The sequence below is a fragment of the Eumetopias jubatus genome, unplaced genomic scaffold (genome assembly GCF_037043125.1).
Source record: "Eumetopias jubatus isolate StellerSeaLion01/CBP00866 unplaced genomic scaffold, mEumJub1_p1.0 scaffold_9, whole genome shotgun sequence".
NCBI lineage: Eukaryota > Metazoa > Chordata > Mammalia > Carnivora > Otariidae > Eumetopias > Eumetopias jubatus.
In genome coordinates, this window is record NW_028274815.1 from 19,447,336 (window position 1) to 19,470,187 (window position 22,852).

Genomic DNA, 22,852 nt, shown 5'->3' on the forward strand with positions numbered 1-22,852 from the left:
GTGTTATGCTCATCTAGACATTTTTTCTAAAGATTTTATTTATTTATCTGAGAGAGAGACATAGCGAGAGACAGAGCACAAGCAGGGGAGAGAGGGAGAAGCAAGCTCCCTGCGGAGCAAGGAGCCCGATGAAGGGCTTGATCCCAGGACCCTGGGATCATGACCTGAGCCGAAGGCAGACTCTTAACCGACTGAGCCACCCAGACACTCCATCATCTAGACATTTAAAAGACAGAAGATATCCCATAAGATTAACACTGACTAGTTTCCTCTAGATGGTGGGATGTGGATAATGTTTTTATTTTCTCATTTGTGTTTCTTATTATTTCTATATACTGTATAATGACAGTGTAGATTCATAAAAATGTGATTAGAAAATAACTTTTAAATGCTCTCTCCCTTTGATTCAAGTCCAGTATTATTGAACATGGAAAATAATCACATCCTCTACATAAAAATCTTTAATATACTAGAAATGCTCCTTGAGAGCAGGGAATTTGTCTCATTCATTTTTTGCAGCCCAAACATCTAGCACAGTATCTGGAACTACAGGCATTCAATAAGTATTTAATAATCAGACCACCAGATAAACAAACTAACTGGCAAATGAACAGGGAGTCTAAGTCACTTAGCCATTTAGTGGGTCTATGTTTGCTCAGATGACCTCAAAAAGCAGAAGTGTGGCTTAATGATGTAAATTATATGAACAGGTATAAGTTTATATTTATAAGGAAGAACTCACTACGGTCCAGAGTTATCTAGAAAGGGAACAGTTCGGGCACCTGGGTGGCTCAGTCGTTAAGCGTCTGCCTTCAGCTCAGGTCATGACCCCAGGGTCCTGGGATCGAGCCCCGCATCGGGCTCCCTGCTCAGCGGGAAGCCTGCTTCTCCCTCTCCCGCTCCCCCTGCTGTGTTCCCTCTCTCGCAGTCTCTATCAAATAAATAAATAAAATCTTTAAAAAAAAAAAATAGAAAGGGAACAGATAAATAAATAAAATCTTTAAAAAAAAAAAAATAGAAAGGCTCAGTCAGTTAAGCATCCAACTCTTGGTTTTGGCTCAAGTCATGATCTCAGGGTTGTAAGATCAAACTCCTTGTCAGGCTCTGTGCTCGCCTCGGAGTCTGCTTGAGATTCTCTCCCTCCCCCTCCCCCTCTCCCTCTGTCCCTCCACCCACTCACTCACTCTCTCTTTCAAATAAATAAGATCTTTAAAAAAAAGAAAGGGAACGGTTCACCTCTAAGCAAAAGGACAACCACTCCTTCATGTGGCCATCTCATAAGACTAGATCTCATAAATAAGATGACTTTTAAGCTCTCTTCTAATCATTAATGGGGTGGCAAACAGGTCTCACTGCCCAGGCCCACTCCTTTAATCAGCAGTGGCTGCCTAGGTGTCAGTGGTAAGGACTGTGAGGCCATCCCCACATAGGCCCAAGTGATATGCTCAGTGATCTCAGTAATAAGCAAGGGACAAGAGAATTGTGACATGCTATTCTAGGTATTTGCTAACCCAGAAACCACGAAGTTCTGTTTTGATAAACAAAGAATCTCAGATTACCTCTGTCCTGAGATAAAATGATACAGAAGATTTATTCTTCAAACTATAATTCTTAATGAGTCTTCTAATCTTAAATCTTCAAAACATTCCTCAGTTACTTGGTGAAAGATACAGACTAAAAAAAATGTTTTCCTCTTTTTTTCTTTGGGACAAGTAAAAGCACGTATTTATTTATTCTAAGGATGAACTGAGCACTTACCTCTACAAGTTGTGATTTGTCATAATCTTTACGATGCCGATAGATGCACTGACTAAGAAGAGAATATAATCTCTCAAGTTGATCAACTGCCAGATTGTTGCTTTTATCTACCAACAAATCAAGCAATTTCTAAAAAAAATTAGAAGAGAATAAAGTGAAGTTTGGTTTCATTTTCACACTGAAACAGTTATATTCAAATGGCTAAGCAACAGACATCATAGGCTATGGTATAACAATGACACATTTAGAAGATTCTAAGGCTTAGTTTATTACTGAGACCATTCTCTAAACCCCTCAAAACACATATAACTCTTTTTTTACTAGAAGCCCTAAAGTACATATATTCCTAGGTTAAAGCAAGAGATTATCATAACTACTTTTCTTCAACTGCCTACAAACATACTCAAATCTCTTTCCATTCATTTAAGACTGACTGGGAATAGCGAAGCTTACCTTCAATCTCTCATGATCAACTATAAGAGGTGGCACAGGCTCAGAGGGCTCTTCTGGAACCAGTTCCAGGCTTGTTGTTTTTGCCTGCTCTAAAATTAACTTACGATATTTCTTAACTTTAGAAGCACCTACAATTGAAAAAAAAAAAATGCACTGCAGCAAGTAAAAGTTAAGAAAAATCAAGCTTAAACAACTATAAATTCTTCTACCCACGACAAAAACTTTTTGGAATAAGGGTATATTCTTTAAATGATAATTTTTTTAAGTAAGTAACCCAAACTGAAGGAAATTAAACCATAACTATGAAAGCCACATAATGCCAGAAAATCATCAATAAACACATCCACTTAAAGGAAGAGAAAAGCAATCATCACCTCTAAACACTAACCTATAAACAGTCTTCACTCTCTTTATGATAGCCATCATTTTAAAATTTAGAGCTTTCAGAATTGGAAGAAGGGAAGTAACCTAGAAAAGCAGATACTCACACCAAGTGAGGCCAACCTGTCTATATATTTCCCTTGCAAGTAAAAACAAAAAAAAATCTTCCTCAACATTAACTGAAATTTATTTTTCTCTTTTACACTGTCCAGATTTCTATTAGAAATTGATCTGGTTTCTAACTTTTTTTTTCTCTTAAAAATATAAACCCATTTAGGGGTGCCTGGGTGGCTCAGTCATTAAGCATCTGCCTTTGGCTCCTCTCATGAGCCCAGGGTCCTGGGATTGAGCCCCGCATCGGGCTCCCTGTTCCGCCAGAAGCCTGCTTCTCCCTCTCCCACTCCTCTTGCTTGTGTTCCCTCTCTTGCTGTGTCTCTCTCTGTCAAATAAATAAAAAATCTTAAAAAAAAAATATATATATATATAAGCCCATTTAAAGTGTAATAGGGCTAGTGATCTTTCCTACCTCAGAGTGAATTACTATAATCTAATTATTTTCCTCTCAATATCATACTGAGACCAGCCACACTGGGGGAAAAAAAAAAAAATCACAGAAATTTTGAGGTGGCTGAGCATAATTTGACAGCACCAGGCACTCTGAGGACAGAGAGGGCAGATAGGCCATAAGCCCTAGGTAATGATCCCCTAGGTAAGCATATTCTAAGAAGAAGCCAAGGGGGAAGGAACACAAAGACAAACTCAAACTGTTTGAACTTTATTTTTTTTAAAAGATTTTATTTATTTGTCAGAGAGAGAGAGCACATGCACAAGCAGGTGGAGTGGCAGGGCAGAGGAAGAGGCAGGGTGCCTTATGTGGGACTCAATTCCAGGACCTTGAGATCATGACCTGAGCTGAAGGCAGACACTTAATCAACTGAGCCACCTAGGCACCCGTTTCAGAACTTTATAGAGGACCTGTCCCATGTCACAGACACTAAGGAGAACCTTCCCCCTCCCTCCTGTGTTAGTTCTCTTATTCCCATGTCTTTAAACAATTTCCTCCAATCAATGCTTGCTATACAGATAAATAGTAAAAGAACCAAAATATTGCCTTGGGAAACATATACCTCCATGTAGCAGAGAAATTTTATATTTGAGATAGCCTCTAGAGTGAAAGCCTTTATTTATAATTCAATTAATATATGCTAAGAGTTTTGCTGAGACCTTACGGATGCTCATTACCAAATCCACGGACATCCAGGAGCCTGAGAACTTGAACTAGGTAGGTAACACTGCCCTGACAGTTACAAGTGAAAGCTTCAGATAAAGGTTTTATAGAACAAATATCTTTAAAGTTTTTAGATAACCAATTGAACATAATATTAACTTAAACCTTTTCTGCAAGCATACTAAAATCTCATAGTGAAAGAACATTACTCACCTCACACCCAAGGTGCCTTATCAGGAAGATCTCTTCCTTTCTCCCCACTCTGTCCCAGTCATTACTTAACCCTAGCTTTAACTCATGTTTAAAATTCTGTCTGTATGATAAATATAAATACCAGAATAAATATTGCCCTTATTTATTGCCTAATAATAGAACTACCTTCTATTATTAAATATTGAGGAGAAAGAAAAATTCTCAACAGATAGCATTTAAGAACATGGGGCACCTAGGTGGCTCAGTCCGTTAAGCATCTGCCTTCAGCTCAGGTCATGATCCCAGGATTCTGGGATCAAGCCCCAGCATCTGGCATCAGGTTCCCTGCTCAGTGGGGAGCCTGCTTCTCCCTCTCCCGTCCCCCCTGCTTGTGCGTTCTCTCTCTTTCTGTCAAATAAAATCTTTTAAAAAAAAGACCAGTACACACACATCTCTCTTTATCCATTAAGAGAATACTAAGACTGAATAATATCTTCCTACTTTCTAATTCTGCTAGAGGACTCAAAAACTGGCAGCAAAAAACTTTTCCCACATAGCCCGAATCCCAGGTTAAAGCTATATATACTCCACACCATTGAGAGAACATGACAGAATTTCAAAATAGCTTAGTTATAAGAATACCTGTTCAGGATGAAAATGTATATTCAAAGGGTAGATCTCTAACTCACCCCATCCCACTATGGGCTAAAGAATGATAAACAAAGCAGGGCTAGAAACTCCCAGGCCCCCTATTCTGCTCCTTCTTAAAAGAATCACACAGCCATAGGAAGGTGGGAGCTAGCAGAGTGCTCTGAGTCTGCAAGAACAAGGTAAATCTGACAGCACAGGTTCTACTGCTTCCTATACCACTGGCTTTACAAAGCAATAGAGCCTCTTAGACCCAACATCCCTTAGATTCAACTAACAGTGAATGCCTGGAATGAGTATAGCTCAGTATGTGCCAGGTACGAGAAGAGGTGATTAATATACATGACTTATTTAATCCCTACAGTGACACCACTCTGAAGTTTAATTTACAAGATAGAAAAACAAGGTTGGAGAGCGTAAACTACCAGCTCAAAGTCACATGATTATAATGAACAGGATTATAATGAACAATTCCATTGTTAAATTGAATTTAACGTGAGTGTACATGAGCGTAGGATACCACGCTGCTCTAGTATCCAAGTCTTCTCAGTCCAGCCTACCCCACTCCATTCTTATTAGAATTCCATCTTCTTAACACCTGTGGGTTTACTCAACCTTTAACCATAAATCCATTAGGATAGGGATAATAATCAGGTGGGAGGCAAAAGAGTAAGCAGCCAGGAAAGTAATGCATTCTAGACCATAACCCTCCAAAACTTCCACCAAAAACTTACTAGGCATGTGTATGTACACTTTCTTAGGGAAAAAGATGAAAACTTTTAACAGATTCTCAGAGGGGTATAACTGGTTATCAACTAGTGCTACTGGGGACCAAACAAAATATGCTACTAGTTAACTCTGGAATTTAAAATTTCAGATTTTTTTAAAAATATTCGCTCTACCTTCTTTATCCAGTTCTGCATCTTTAAACTCCACTTCGGGGCTGGGTTCTAACTTCTCATTACTGCTACATTCCAGGGCCTCTAGTTTCTCAGGATCATCTCCATGATGTTCATTTGAAATTTCTGGTTTTTCTTTTGACTGGTCCTCCGGGACAATCTTTTCTTCAGAACTACATTTGTCTCCACTACCACAGAAAGAAACTACTTCAGCTTTGCCATTCTGACACTCCAGAACTGGTATTCCTTCAAAACTGTCAGTGGAGGCCTCACCATTTAGACAGCTTCCTTTAAGGAAAGGCTCTTTCCTAGATGTCTGTTCTGGATTGAGAGAACTGCTGCTGTTGACAAGCAGAGACTCATTGGAACTTTCCTCTTCAGTAGATGCAAAGTTCTCCTTCGTGCCCGCTCCATTGTTAAGCCTCTGCCCCTGGTCCATGTCCATGATGTCACACGATGATTCGTCATTGGTCATAGAGAGGTCTCCAGTCTCTTCGCCATTTTCTTCATGGCAGTCAGTGCTTACCTCAAACTCTCCATTCTCTAGCAACTTCCTGTCCTCCGTATGGTTCTCATAGTCTGCAAATTTAGTGTCTTCTTCATCTTTTTTTAAATTATTGACTTTCCTTTTCTTAATAATTCCTTTACCCCATTGTGATCGCCGCCTTGATTTTCTCCGAACTCGAACTATTTTAGAGAGAAGGAAAACAGGTATATAGAACTTGGAGTGCAACACTTGTTTTACAAATGTTCACTATATTAAGACCCAAAAGAAAGTACACCCATACCAGTGTAACACACAAGAACTACTTAGCTCTTGACATCCATGCTGACTAATCCTCACAACCTACAAGTAGAATGAATATGAAGTCAGAAACGAACTCTGAAGAGATTTTTTTAAAAAACTGAGTATAAGTTTACCCAGCATTAATTTTTTTCTATTATCCTACATTCTACTTTACAGCTGTTCCTAATTCCTAACATCCAGGGGCCAAGCATATAATACTTACATTTAGGAAATGAGCAACCACATTACCAGGCTACCTATAAAATTGGGGGCCACAGACCCAGATTTCCACCAGGAAAATGAGTGCTTTGCCAGCAAAATCACCCCAAAGCTCCTAAACCATGAAAGAAAATGAACACATGATCCAGTATATCAGATAGAACTGTTACAGGTGTCCCACAAAGAACTATCCACACAGCGCCTGGGTGGCTAAGTCGTTAAGCATCTACCTTCAGCTTGGGTCATGATCCCAGGGTCCTGGGATCGCACCCTGCATCAGGGAACCCACTTCTCCCTCTCCCACTCCCCCTGCTTGTGTTCCCTCTCTCACTGTGTCTCCCTCTGTCAAATAAATAAATAAAATCTTTAAAAAAAAAAAAAAGAACTATCCACTGCCTCTCCTTCCAAAAGAAGGAATCACCCACAGAAAGTACGGTAGTGGACAGAAACCCTATGAAGTTTATAGAGACAATCTGGTTAGACAACTGTTAGCCTCCTCTATTATAAATGGTTCACCAAGCAGGATCAATTGGTTACATAGTTGTTACTTGAAAATATGTAAAAAAAAAAAAAAGGGGGGGGTGCCTGGGTGGCTCAGTCAGTTAAGCGTCTGACTCTTGATTTCGGCTCAGGTTATGATCTCAGGGTCCTGAGATCGAGCCCCATGTTGGGCTCTACGCTCAGCATGGGGTCTGCTTATCCCTCTCCCTCTGCTCTTCCCTCTGCTCTCCCTCAAATAAATAAAATATTAAAAAAGGAAGGAAGAAGGAAAGGAGGGAGGGAGGGAGGGAGGGAAGGAAGGAAGGGAAAGAGAAAGAGAGAAAGAGAAAGAGAGAAAGAAAGAAAGGAAGGAAGGAAGGAAGGAAGGAAGGAAGAAAGAAAGGAAGGAAGAAAGAAAGGAAGAAAGAAAGAAAGAAAGAAAGAGAAAAAGGAAGGAAGGGAGGAAGGAGGGAGGAAGAAAAAGAAGGAAAGAACGTGAAAAAAGTTAAGCCCTCTGCTGTCAAGGCAGCAACATTAACAAACGTTTAAAATAAGTATTTGTCAGTAATGAAAAAGGAAGACCTACAGAAGTTGTAAAGACTATATTCATCTCTAGATGCCAGAAACCATCATGAGTTTTATGAGTAATCCCAGACAATGGGCCCAGGAATCTTTAATTCCCCATATATGTGTTTACAAACTTTTCATCCTTTCAACTTTAATCCTGAGTTCTCTGTAAAGACACCAAGGTATTCACAGGAAATGGACAAATGCTGTTATATTACTTTTCTTTCTTATCTAAGAATAAATCTACTAAAGGTTTCTGAAATCATTTCCCAAATTCAAATTATTTTGTCACTTGGTTCAAAATACATTTTGCCTTCAAAACCGTATCATTCAAATCATCTCTCCATTCCTTTTTCCCCTACTAATTTCTATTTTCATAATTTACACTTACAGGGTAATTGAAGAAGAAATTTCCGTTTACTGTTAAAAGCCGTATATAAGCTAAAGTGATGGGCATTTTTAAGTGTTCTATTAACTATATGAAAAACTAGGGGCACCTGGGTGGCTCAGTCAGTTAAGCATCTGCCTTCAGCTCAGGTCATGATCCCAGGGTCCTGGGATCGAGCCCTGCATCGGGCTCCCTGCTCAGGGGGAGGCCTGCTTCTCCCTCTCCCACTCTCCCTGCTTGTGTTCCCTCTCTTGCTGTCTCTCTCTGTCAAAAAATAAATAAAATCTCTTAAAAAAAAAAAACTAATCCAGTCCACATTAAAAGTGAAAAAAAAAAAAAATTCAGCCTGCTCTTTCTCTAAAAGGTGGAGCTGTTAGGTTTTTTACTGACAAGTCACTCCAGACATTGTGACCTCGCTTATTCTCCAGCCATGCAACCAAAGCACAAACAGTTCCCCTCTTCTTTCCTCACTAAGCCATCTACCTCTAGAGCAAGAAGCAGCTAAACTCTGTTCAGAACAATCAAGAGCCAGCTCAATTATTTGATCTGTAGGCACTAAGCAAAGGCTTAGAAGGCCTACTGAAGCCAAGTTTATTTCTAACACTTTCATCCCAGCTAAGAACAAAGAAAATGTTCTCATTTGGGAGAGGGTCAAACTAGAGATATTTTTCTCCTCCTTATATAATTATTTCTAATGGTGAGTATGATTTTTGGTAAAATAAGAGAAGTTAATCATATAAGCTCCAGAAGAATGGGGATTTTTGTTTTAAGCACTGCTATATCTCTACAGCACCTGGCATGCGGCAGTAGTATCCATTTATGGAACTAATTTTTCACATACTATTTCCTTTTACAGGGGCACTTTGTGTGAAAAACCAATATGGGAGCACAATCTTTAGAGTCAATTTTTATAGCCTCTCTGAGAAGCTTGTTTCCAAAACTAAGACGTTAGGAAAGCAACTCTCTCTTAGGGATATTTAGATTTATAATTCAAGTAAATTAATGTGAAACAGACAAATGATGAGTCACATATGCCATCTACTGGTAAGAGAAAACAAAACTCACATTTATAGATTAAAATAACATTTAAAAGAACTTAAAATGCTTAAGGCCAATTTTCAATGGATTTTAGTAAATACCTGTATCAGGTGCAGAGAATATACAGGATTTCAAGGTTTAAATTAGAGTGCTACATTATATAATCCAGGTCATGATCCAAGATACAACTACACCAAATAGCTTTAATTTCATGGAACCAAATGTACCACTAAGTCCTTCAAATTTCCTCACATATGAATATGCCAAATATCACAAAGAGAAGAGCTAAAAAAAAAAAAATGAGTCTGATTCATTCATTCAAATTCAATGCCACTGGTGAAAGAACATATTATGGCCAGGCTTACCAACAGTTTCAACAGTATGACCACCTTTATACCAGAACAGCATATATCTTCCAAGGGTGGCTATCTTCAGCAAAATATATGGACTGTATTAGGAAAATGCTGTGTTCATTAACATCTTTCAGAAATCTTCTAAATTAGCATGAATGAGGACAAGTGAAGATAACCTAGAACAATGAATTTTCCCTTTCTAAATACATCTCACTTAAACAAAACTACATTAAAAAGGCTGTACAGATTCTTCAAACTGAGCACAAGATACTCTCTCAGAAAAACCAAAGTCCTACTGCCACATTGGCCACTCTCTTAAGTCAAAGTTGCTACTTTCCACAATAAAGAGAACAGCCTATGTATTATACAGCAAGGAATTAAGGTTGGAGGCAGGGGTAGATGAAAAGTGTTGGCTCCACATCTCTATCCAAAAACCAAAGTTTAAAACTAAAAATATTCAAACCTAGTTCAATGAATAGCAGCAAGTAGTGAATGTGGACAGAAAAGAGCAAATATAGTAAGAGAAGTATACTTCTGATTCCACATCCTACTGCACAAGCTCTTCACCTCTGAACAGAGAGAAGATGAGACGACCTGTGGGAACACAGCAGCACCTGGTCTGTGTCCCCAACTCCTAACAAATCTGCATACTTCTCAGCCGTTCCCACTACTGGATAACATGGTCTCAAACACTCACATGCACATTTATTTGCAGAGTTGTGCCAGACATCCAATGGATTTCTTTGTTTGTGCCGAAATGCCTCTTCAACTCTAGTTTCGGTCTTCCGAGCTCCAGTGCCATGAGGATTTATTTGTTCTGCTGTTACCGATAAGCCTGCAAGCAGAAGATAAGCAACACCTATTAAAATATTCCCAGCTACATAAACCAACACGGTAAAAAAAAAAAAAAAAAAAAAAAAAAAGTCTGAAATATAGAACTAAGTTTTAGTCATTAATTACACCTGGACAGTTTGTAATTCAGATGAAAACAGTATCTTTTGTTTTAAGATGGGAAAGAAACTAGATATAAAATCATAAAAAATAAATAAATAAATAAATAACCCAGCAAGGAACCTTATGTTTACTCGGTTTAATTTGCAAAGCCACATATTCTCATGACTGTAAGACAATGATAATATTTTGTCTAAAAGTTATTATTTCTGCCATCTTAGAATTTGTAAGTGTTTGTTGGGTCATTAAACCCCTTCACATGAACTGTTTCCATCTGTTATTAGCTGCCTGTCAACACCACACTGCAGTTAAGTTTGGTTTTTCTACATTGATCTTCCTAAGAGTAACCACTCCATCTCAATTTCCTTCACTAGACTTGTTTCTTCTATGTGGTTGTTAAATATTGATGTTTCTCAGAGTTGTCTCTGGAATCCCTTTTCTTCTCACTCTGATCTATACCTTCTACCATAAAGTGTCATTCAAGCCTTCAGCTTCTATCACCATTACATAATAATTCCCAAATCCATGTTTAGCCCAAGCATCTCTTGAGCTTCTGACCCACATATCCAACTGCCTATTTGGTATCTCCAGCTGGGTATCGTAAAGATGGGTCAAATTAAAGCTAACTAGTTTATCTTTCCCCGCCAAAAAAACCTGTTCATCCCTATCTCTATAGAGATATTCCCTATCTCTATTGGTAGTATTAGCATCTACTAAGTCATTAAGTCAGTAATATGGGCAGCCAATTTTGACTCTTCCTTTCCTTCACAATGGCCTCCAACCCTGCCCCAATTTACACTGATTCTATATCCATTCCCACTTCATAATAATTAAAACTCTGCACAACTCCCAACAGCTTTTTCCCCCAAAAGCTTTAATGAGGTACAACTTACATAACAAAAAAATCACTCATTTTAAGCATACAATTAAATGATTTTCAGTAAAGTTACAGAGCTATGCAATCACCACAGCAGCCCGAGTTTAGGTAACTATCCCAGGCCACCACGAATCTACTTTTTGTCTCTACAGATTTATCTTTTGTGAATGTTTCATATGAACGGAATCACACAACAGGTGGTCTTTTGTGACTGAATTCTTTCACTTAGGAGAGTGTTCTTGAAGTTCATCTATGTTGTACCATGTATCAGTAATTTGTTCCTTTTTATGGCTGAGCAGTATGCCGTTGTATGATATACCATTCTGCTTACCCATTCACCAGTTGATGGACATTTGCATTGCTTCCAGTTTTTAGTTGTTATGAACAGTCTTTTATAGGGGCATATGTTTTCATTTCTCTTGGGCTGTTTCCAGGAGTAGAATCACGGGTCATATGGTAAATGTTATGCTTAATTTTTTAGAAACTGCCAAACTGTTTTCCAAACTGGCTCCGACAGTTTTTGACTGGTCTCTCATCCTCCTATCCTGACACATTGAGACCTTACTATCTCCTGCTGCCAAAGCAATTTACCAGTTCATTCCATAGCTTAAAATATTTCAATGACTCATACTGACTATGGCAATGGTTCTCAAACTTTAGTATACAAAAAAAACCCACTTGAATAGTTTGTTAAAGTACAAATTTCTCAGCCTTACTACTCTCAAAGAATCTAATTCACTAAGTCTAATAAGCTGATGTGGGTATTAGGCACACACACACTTTGAAAAACACTGACCTACAGGATAAAGTCTTAAGCTCCTTAGCATTGGCATTGATTAGTTCAAATATTTATAGGACAGAGTTCTAGGGCTTCCAGTAGAGCTATGAATAAGCCATTCACAACACTTACATTCCAGATAAGGAAGGGAGACCCCCCCCAAAAAAAGACAAAATACCATGCTATGGTGACCAGAGCCTAAATTAGATTAGGTGACCAGCGAGGGCCTAAGGAAATAGAAAAAAAGCTTCTTAATTTCAGTGTCCTGGACTCAGCTTGCCTCTTGAGCTCTATTTCCCACCATTCCGTACAGCTCCAGTAATACCAATTTGTAGTTCTTCAAATATACCATGTCATTCACATCTCTGTGCTCTTACACATGCTATTATCTGCTGTGCTGACAAACACCTCTTCCTCCTCTGTCACTGCCTCCCTTCTTCTGTTACACTAGAGACAACACTCCTATATTCATTCCCTAAACTCTAGACAAAATGCTGGGATCCCTAAAAGAAGATCTCTCCTCTGTGCTATAAACATGTTTCAACCAACTCATATACTTCACCTGTACTTGATTTGTTTTACAATTCTGTCTCTTACTGAGTTCTTTAAGGAAAGGCTTATACACTGAATGAACAAACCACATTTGCTAATTCTATTAATTATAAAACTACACATAAACGTCAATAGGGAAAACAAAAACAGTATTCCTAAAAACTTTTAAAAAGTAAACCCTCTACAGATATGAAAGCCTTTAAGAATCAATATTTAACAGATATACTCCTGCAAAAAAAAAAAAAAAAAAAATTCACTGGAAAGAACTTTCTGTAATTTGTATTGCTGCACTTACTAAAACTTTCACAGAAAGTAAAATTTTAAAGTATCTTTGAGAATTTATATAACACATTAGTATCAGAAATACATAAAGTCTGTGCCTCAAAGTAGATCATTTTCATAATGCCAGCAACCCTAAAGAAATGTCATTTAGTAACACTCAGTGATTCTTGGTCTTCAGGAGCAAGTTCATTTCTGTAACTTACCTCTTTTTATTCTTGCTTCCTTAATTTCTTCACAGAGTTTATTAAATTCTGGATCCAATTCCGCTGCGATGATGGCATGTGCAGTGTCCTTCAGGGTACAAGCCCTGTGCCTAATTATTTTATCTATTAAAAAAGTTGAAATATTTTTTTTAAAAGTTGGTATACTTTACTATATAGATAAATGAAATAACATTAACCAAGGGCATCTTAAAAAGAGAAAAAAAAGAATACAAACATTTAAATAAAATTGTAAAAAGCACTTCCAGGTGAGAAACAAGCTCATTTAAATGATGAGTAAAAAATAAATATAATAAGCCACTTAGTCACCTTGATAATTCTCTGAGAACTCTATTTTTTAGAACTTCAAAGTACAGGTGACCCTTGCACAACACAGGGGGTTAGGGGTGCCAACTCCCCACACAGTCAAAAACCCATATTTGACTGCCCCCCAAAACTTACTAGTAATAGCCTGATGCTGACCAGAAGTCTTACAGATAACATAAATAGTCCATTAACACATCTTTTGTATGTTAAATGTATCATATACTGTATTCTTACAATACAGGTAGAGAAATGAAAATGTTAAGAAAATCATAAGAGAAATTTTATTTAAGGTCCTGTACTGCATTTACTGGAAAAAAAAATCCATGTACAAGTGGACCTAGGTAGTTCAAACCCGTGTTGTTCAGGGTCAATTGTACTAAGTCTATTCAACAACTCATTATCTCAAAGATACAAAGCTTTATTTTCTGTTTTAAAAAAAACAAAAATGTATGATTTTCAATAAAAATTTTAAGAGATTCAGAGGACAATCACCATATGCCCAGCACCAGAGTTGCCACAGATGAATACTGAGAATCAGAAAATCTTACATAAATTTCTCCATAAGTGAAAACTGGTCAAAACTGTGAATATAATATATCCTAAGTAACAGTGACCTATTAAGTGACCTATTAAGAAACTATACAGAATACAGAAACTATACTATAACAGAAACAACAAAAATACAGCCAGACACTCTAAGCTAAAGACTGAAAGATAGTACATATTTGTAGGTAAATCCAGGAAAGAAATACACACACCAGTCTAGGTAAACTATACCTGACACTTGCACTAAGTCTCTGCTCTACACTAATCCAGAAGCCCTCATTCATGAACAACACAACATAAAAAGTACTCCCGAGAGCTATGCAATTCTGAAATATTAAAAGTCAAGTAAAGGAGCACGTGGGTGGCTCAATCAGGTAAACATCTAACTCTTAATTTCATCCCCGTTCTTAATTTCATCCCAGTATCAGGCTCGCACTCAGCAGGGAGTCTGCTTGTCCCTCTCCCTCTGCTCCCCCCATTCTTTCTCTCTAAAACAAATAAATAAAATCTTTAAAAAAAATTAAAAAATAAAAGTAAATATATCACGGTCACTTATTTTACAAAGTATCAAGAACTAAAACCCCAAGTCTCAAAATAACATCTGCTTTTTCAACCCTAGTAAAGGCAAATGTATAGACAGACATTTTATTTATAACTTTTCTTATTAGGAAGCCATAATAGTTCATTGTGGAAATCTTACAAAAACATGCAGCACTCAAAAGGCAACACTGGTATATTTCCTTTCAACACATTTTCTCTAAACATTCATTCAAAAAATATTGGCCACTGTACCAGGACCTGAGCCAGGTGATAGCTACATGGTAGTGAACAAGAGAGGTCTCCACTTTAAAGAAAATTTTCATATTAGTATATGGCAGAGGTATTAATCAAATCTCTTATACACACCTATAAACACTTCCCTCACCCTTCCCACACACCCCAAAAACTTGATAATAGCTATGAGGAAAACTCACATGTATTTGGTGTGGGGTGCCAATATGAACTGGACAAGTAAGGAAAGCCCTCTCTGAAGAAGTGGCACTTAAACTGAGAGAGAAAGTATGCACTGGAAGCCACTTGAAGATTAGGGGAAGATCAGTGCATGTTCAGAAAATACCATGGAATAAAGTTCTGGAGTAAAAAGATCTTAGAGATTTCAAAAAACCAAAGGCAGCCTCTGTGTTTAGAATACAAATAAACAGGGCGCCTGGGTGGCTCAGTTGGTTAAGTGTCTGCCTTTGGCTCAGGTCATGATCCCAGAATCCCGGGATCAAGTCCTGCATCAGGCTCCCTGTTCAGCGGGAAGTCCGCTTCTCCCTCTGCCCTTCACCCTGCTTGTGCTCTCTCTCTCTCTCTCTCTTTCCCTCTCTCTCTCAAATAAATAAAAATCTTAAAAAAAAAAGAATAAACAAGAGACAAATGAGAATCTGACTGTATTTAAAGGATTCAGACTTTATCTAAGAGCAATGGAAAGTCATTGAAAAGATCAGAGCAGAGAAGTAACATGATTTAAATGAACATCTTCAAAAGATCATCTCTAGGAGCGCCTGGGTGGCTCAGTCAGTTAAGCAACCGAGTCTTGATTTTGGCTCAGGTCATGATCTCAGCGTTGTGAAATCAAGCCCCACATCAGCACCGAGTCGGCTTGCCCCTCTCCCTCTGCTCCACCCCTGCTCAGGCACACTCACTCGCTCTCTCTCTCTCAAATAAATAAATAAAATCTCAAAAAAAAGGATCATCTCTAGCCATTATCTGGGAACTGTATTGAAGGGGTCAAGAATAAAAACAGGGAACATAATTAGAAGGCTCTTTTTTTAGTGAGAGAGGAGAGCACACTGAACAAGGGTGGGGTTGGGGGTGAGAAGGGTGATGGTGAAAAGGAGAAGATTACAGACTTGAAATATGTTCTCCATAACGTAACTTGATGATGAAGTACAGGATGGGGTATGTATCAAGGATAATTCTCCAGCTTCTTGCATGAAAAATGGGAAAATGGAAGTAATACAAAGATGCAAAAAACTAGAGCATAAATAGAGAGGGAAGGAGAAAAAAGTCAGAAATTATAAGAGTTTATTTTGATACGTGTAAAAAGTAAATATCCAAAAGGAGATATCATGAAGATATGGAGATAAATGAATATAGGTCTCAGGAATCTATGACCAAAAAACCACAACAACTGTATAATCTGAATTTATTATTTAACATTCTGTACTTCCCTAAGTCTTAAAAAAAAAATCTATTATCATATAGAAGACATAATTAAACTGCACATATTTAAAGTATACATTTGATCACACCAAAAAGAATAAAATACCTAGAAACAAACTAGAATAAAATACAGAGGAATAAACTTAACCAAAGAAGTGAAAGACCTGTACTCTGGAAAATATAAAACACTGATGAAAGAAACTCAAAGCGATACAAACGGATGGAAAGATACTACATGTTCATGGATTGGAAGAATTAATATTGTTAAAATGTACACAGTACTCAAAGCAATCTGCAGATTCAATGCAATTCCTATCAAAATACCAACAACATTTTTCACAAAACTAGAACAAATAATACTATAATGTGTATGGAATCACAAAAGACCCCAAGTAGCCAAAGCAATCTTTGAGAAAGGAAACAAAACTGGAGGTACACAATTCCAAATTTCAAGATGTACTACAAAGCTCTAAGAATCGAAACAGTATGGTATTGGTTCAAAAACAGGCACACAGATCAAGACAACACAACAGAAAGCCCAGAAATAAACCCACGCTTATATGGGCAATTCATCCATGACAAAAGACACAACAATATACATGGGGAAAAGACAGTCTCTTCAACAAATGGTGTCAGGAAAACTGGACAGCCACATGCACAAGAATGAAATTGGAGCACTTTTTTATATCATACACAAAAATAAACTCAAAATGCATTAAAGACTTAAGTGTGAGACCTGAAAGCATAAAATTCCTAGAACAGAATACAGACAGTAATTTCCCTGACATCAGCCTTAGCAACATCTTTCTAGATAAGTATCCTCAGGCAAGGGAAACAAAAGCAAAATTAAGCTACTGAGACTATACCCAAATAGACCATTTACTTTCACTGTGATTTATGTGATTATTAGTAAGGCTGCTGTTTATTTTCCACTTGTCCCCTATGTTCTTTGTTCCCTTCTTCCTCTTCTTTTCTTACTTCTTTTGGATGTGTATTATTTATGATCCTATTTTATCTCCTTGTTGGTTCATTAGCTCTATTTGCTGCACTATTGCTAGCCCTCTGTGAGCTCCAAGGAATATTTCCTTTCTCTGGTCTCAGACAGTTTCCTCACATGTATACACCAATCAGTGTTCAGCTCAAAACTGGAGGAGAATCTAATGCAGATCTCCAGAGTGCTCTCTCTGTGCAACTTTCTTTCTGCCCTGAGAGTTCTACCTACTTTGACTTCCTCACATTCCCAGCTCTGTCTCTGTAATTCAGGTAGACTTCCAGGCTCTGCCTGGGCTCTTCCTTCCTGTACCACAGTCTGGAAACTCTCCAGGCAACTACAGTTCTCATCTCTTGGGGAACACTATCCTTCATTTCCCGATATCCAATGTCTTCAAAATTGTTTTTTCATACATTTTGTTCAGTTGTGTTTTTTTTTCATTGCTTCAAGCAGGAGGGAAATTCAGTTCCTTTTATTCCACCATAGCCAAAACCAGAAGTCTCTTGATAACTTTCAAATGTCCTTTGAGAACCAAACCATAACACCATGTAAAAATCCAAAGTAGGATGTACCTTAATTTTTCAAAATTATTGCTCTACTGTTAGAAGTTTTAAGTTGCTCCAAATTTTAGCTACTACACATAAAAACCTACAATAAACATCCTTAGAAGTAGCTGTACTTTCAAGCTGATAATATGTGGTGCATGTGACACCACAATTTTCTGCCATTGGCTTTCTACCTCAGCTTGAAAAAAGCTAAGAAAGAGGTGAGGTTAAATATAAAGTCATGTATCTGACACATAATCACTCTAAAATACCTCAAAGGTCTTTCTTTTTAAATATATGCCTCCTGCCCATATTCCATCCCCAATTAAATGGGAAATGAATGAATGAATGCATGAATGAATTCCATAAAAATTTCCCATTGGTGGGTGCCTGGGTGGCTCAGTTGGTTAATTATCTGCCCTTGGCTCAGGTCATGATCTCAGGGTCCTGGGATCGAGGCCCACATCAGGCTCCCTGCTTGGCGGGAGGCCTGCTTCTCCCTCCGCCTGCTGCTCCCTCTGCTTGTGCTCTCTGTCAAATAAATAAATAAAATCTTTAAAAAAAAATTCCCATTGGTCTGAAGGATAAGGAATTTATTCTGAAGAGCATCTGCATTTGATGAGGAAAGAGTATTTTTCATGTGCCTATCATTATAAGTATTTTTAATCATTCTTAGACTAGAATTGTGTCTATGTTTATACACAGCAAAGAATCATAAGCTTATAGAACATTAAAACTAGAACAGATGTCATGTCTTCAAACTTCATCTTTTTTGAGGTGGGGGGGTAATCTTAGATCCTTACAAGCATGTGATGAAAATGAAAAATTACACACGTATACAATTTTGCATGTTGTTGTTCAGACTCTCTCATGGACATAAGACTTAAAATCCTTGTTTCAAGAGTGCCTGGGTGGCTCAGTTGGTTAAGCGACTGCCTTCAGCTCAGGTCATGATCCTGGAGTCCCAGGATCGAGTCCCATGTCGGGCTCCCTGCTCGGCAAGGAGTCTGCTTCTCCCTCTGACTCTCTTCCCTCTCATGCTCTCTATCTCTCATTCTCTCTCTCTCAAATAAATAAAATCTTTAAAAAAAAAATCCTTGTTTCAAAATATAAGTTACATATTTACCACTTCTTTTGTCTTATGATTCTTAAGATGTCGATGATCTTAAGATTCTCAAAATCCATGTAATATGAAAGTAACATAAGCACAGCAAAAAAACACACACACTGGCTTTGAGGACAGAACTTAATCCACTCAGTTATGCCATATAACATTTGTGGGTTTGCACACAAAGTACATAACCTCTGAGCCCCAACTCCCTTAACATCTATAAAATAAAGGTATAACCACCTACATTTGCCTTCAGCAAAAAGTAATGATTATTGGGACAAATTGATGAGCATCTATAAAATTAATAGAATCATTACTTTTCTCAACACCCAAAATACAAATAATCCTGTCAAGAAATGGGCAGAAGACATGAACAGCCATTTCTCCAATGAAGACATACAATGGGCCAACAGACACAAGAAAAAATGCTCAACATCACTCGGCATCAGGGAAAAACAAATCAAAACCACAGTGAGATACCACCTCACACCAGTCAGAATGGCTAAAATTAACAAGTCAGGAAACAACAGATGTTGGCAAGGATGCGGAGAAAGGAAACCCTCTTACACTGTTGGTGGGAATGGCAAACTGGTGCAGCCACTCTGGAAAACAGTATGTAGGTTCCTCAAAAAGTTAAAAATAGAACTACTCTACAACCCAGCAACTGCACTACTAGGCATTTATCCAAAGGATACAAACAGTGATTTGAAGGGGCACCTGCACCCCAATGCTTATAGCAGCAATGTCCACAACAGCCAAACTTTGGAAAAAACCCAGATGTCCATCAACAGATGAATGGATAAAGAAGATGTGATATATATATATAGATATATAGAGATATATATTATACATATATATGAATGGTAGAATATTACTCAGCCACCAAAAAGAAAACTAGAAAAGAAAAGAAAAGAAAAGAAAAGAAAAGAAAAGAAAGAAAAGAAAAATCTTACCATTCCACCATGGATGGAACTAGAGGGTATTATGCTAAGCAAAGTAAGTCAATCAAAGAAAGACAATTATATTACTTCACTCATATGTGAACTTTAAGAGACAAAACAGAGGAGCATGGGGGAAGGGAGGGAAAAATAAAATAAGATTAAATCAGAGAAGGAGAAAAACCATAAGAAACTCTTAACTACAGGAAACAAACTGAGGTTGTTGAAGAGGAGGTGGCCGGGGGGATGGGGTAACTGTGTGATCAGCATTAAGGAGGGCACTTGATATAATGAGCACTGGGTGTTACATGCAACTGATGAATCACTAAACTCTACCTCTGAAACTAATAATACAATTCAATTAATTAATTGAATTTAAATAAACTAAAATAAAATTTTAAAAAAGAATCACTACTTCTATGAAAGTAGTAACTATTTTAAATGTATCAGTGTATCTTTTGTATTATGGCAAACAGAAGTATTTAGCTGTTTTTTCTTTTTCTTTTTTTTTAAAGATTTTATTTACTTGAGAGAGAGAGAGCACATGAGAGGGGGGAGGGTCAGAGGGAGAAGCAGGCTCCCTGCTGAGCAGGGAGCCCGGTGCGGGGCTCGATCCCAGGACTCCAGGATCATGACCTGAGCCGAAGGCAGTCGCTTAACCAACTGAGCCACCCAGGTGCCCTTTAGCTGTTTTTTTCAATAAAATTATTAAGAAAGGTTAACATTTTAAGAAAAACTAATTTTTTATGGGATGATTTTTCATCCTAAATTATTTCATAAAAAAGAAATTCATGTATTTACTGGCTCATATCTGCATTATGTTATCATGTCTCCATTTTATAATTTCTATCTAATCTGAAACTCCTTCAGTCAGTACCTAACAAGAGAACAACTGATGAAATTTACTCACTGGCCACATTTATTAAGAACATGCTCCATACAGATACCTGTACAGATCCTGTTCCCAATCAGCTTAGAGTCGAAAATAAGAGATAAGGATATGTAAACAAGTAACTACTTCAGGGCAAGGCAGCGGGTGGTGGAGAGGTAGGTAAAAAGTGTTTCAGAAAAGTTACATAGTGCTATGATTCCAAGATGAAGGGATTACTTATAACTGTAAGGACATCCAAAAAAAAAAAACTTTCATGACTGTAGCATTTAGTATTCCTTGAAGGGTAAGTAGATTTTAAAAGATATATGTAGTTTTAAAAACAATGTACTCTATGTAACTTGCACCTCAATAAAACTGGTTTACAAAGAAAAAAATGTACACAATCCCAGGAGGGGCAATACATTTAACAAAGGTACCCTAAGTTCCAACAGTAAGACTGGACCTAAACTGAAAACTGGGACCTAAATTTCCTAGGGGAGGATTCCTCCTAGGCTTCTCTCTCTTCTCTTTCTTTTCTACACACCGATAACTCCAACCATGTTTCTTGCCCAAATGTCTCCCCATCTCCAGAACCGTATGTACAACTACCACTCTGTAGTATCTTTTATCCGGGTCAACCAGAAGTTAACTCATACTAACACGTCCAAAATTAAATACAGCATACTGCCCATAAACCTGTTCCTCCACTGATTTCCTTCTCATATTCTTTAACCACTCAGACCACAAACTGAGGAGTCATTCTAGATTTCAGTCAGTCACATCTAATCGATCCTTCACTAAGCCCTCTTTGTTCAAGCCCACCCCTAGTTCAATCTCTGCCACCACCGCAACTAAATTTTAATTGGTCTTCTAACCTCCGTCTCTGCACTCCCATGACCTCTACCCCAAAACTGACACTGCCTGCAATACTATACTCTTAAATGCAAATCAAATTGTATCACTTTCTGTCTCAAAACCATCTAATGGCTCCCTAGTTTTTCTAAGTGTAGAAAAGTAACTCTGAAGTCCTTACACAAGATCAAAAGAAGATAGGGAACTTACTAAGACATTTATTTATCTGCAGAACTCTCTACTATGTAGGCTTTAGGCATCTTCCAGGCCAGAGCTGTACATTTCCAGCACTTACCACAATTTATCCATAACAGAATATCCCATACATGGATGCTCAGTAAATGGAGATGTGATGATTAGGGGAGTAGATTCATTTCCCACCACTCTTCCACTCTATTCTCCAGCCACATTCACTTTCTTTTTATAATTTTGTACACTACTTCTCTCACCTTGAAAGGAATGCCCTTCCTAATCTTATTCATTTCTAGATAGTCTCTTCTCCTCTGTGCTCTACTCACACTGTGTACATATTTATAACAGAGACCTTATAAAACTGCATTATTGGAAAACAGTGTGGAGGTTCCTCAAGAAGTTGAAAATAGAGCTACCATACAATCCAGCAATTGCACTACTGGGTATTTACCCCAAAGATACAAATGTAGGGATCCGAAGGGGTACGTGCACCCCAATGTTTATAGCAGCCATGTCCACAATAGCCAAACTGTGGAAAGAGCCAAGATGGCCATCGACAGATGAATGGATAAAGAAGATGTGGAATATTATGGAATATTATGCAGCCATCAAGAGGAATGAAATTTTGCCATTTGCAACGACGTGGATGGAACTAGAGGGTATTATGCTGAGTGAAGTAAGTCAATCAGAGAAAGACATGTATCATATGACCTCAGTGATATGAGGAATTCTTAATCTCAGGAAACAAACTGAGGGTTGCTGGAGCGGTGGGGGGTGGGAGGGATGGTGTGGCTGGGTGTTAGACATTGGGGAGGGTATGTGCTATGGTGAGCGCTGTGAATTGTGTGAGACTGCTGAATCACAGACCTGTACCTCTGAAACAAATAATACATTATATGTTAAAAAAAAAAAAAAAGGTAGGGAAAAATGAAGGGGGGGAATCGGAGGGGGAGACAAACCATGAGAGACTATGGACTCTGAGAAACAAACTGAGGGTTCTAGAGGGGAGGGGGGTGGGGGGGATGGGTTAGCCTGGTGATGGGTATTAAAGAGGGCACTTCTGCATGGAGCACTGGATGTTATACGCAAACAATGAATCATGGAACACTACATCAAAAACTAATGATGTATTGTATGGTGATTAACATAATAATAAAAAAATAAATAAAATAAAATAAATAAATCACAGGGATAAAAAGTATAGTATGGGGAATACAGTCAATAACATTGTAATAACTTT

General features: G+C 37.9%; 1 protein-coding gene across 2 annotated transcripts in view; it reads right to left on the reverse strand.

Moving 5' to 3' along the window:
* ATAD2B (ATPase family AAA domain containing 2B) overlaps positions 1-22,852 on the reverse strand; it is a 161,657-nt gene that overhangs the window by 4,430 nt on the left and 134,375 nt on the right. For both annotated transcript variants that reach the window (XM_028099431.2, XM_028099430.2), the window contains exons 23-27: positions 13,035-13,157; positions 10,089-10,226; positions 5,563-6,246; positions 2,212-2,339; positions 1,759-1,887 (exon numbers count right to left, since the gene is read on the reverse strand). In XM_028099431.2, coding sequence (XP_027955232.2) covers positions 1,759-1,887; positions 2,212-2,339; positions 5,563-6,246; positions 10,089-10,226; positions 13,035-13,157 — 1,202 coding nt within the window. The remainder of the gene's footprint in view (positions 1-1,758; positions 1,888-2,211; positions 2,340-5,562; positions 6,247-10,088; positions 10,227-13,034; positions 13,158-22,852) is intronic.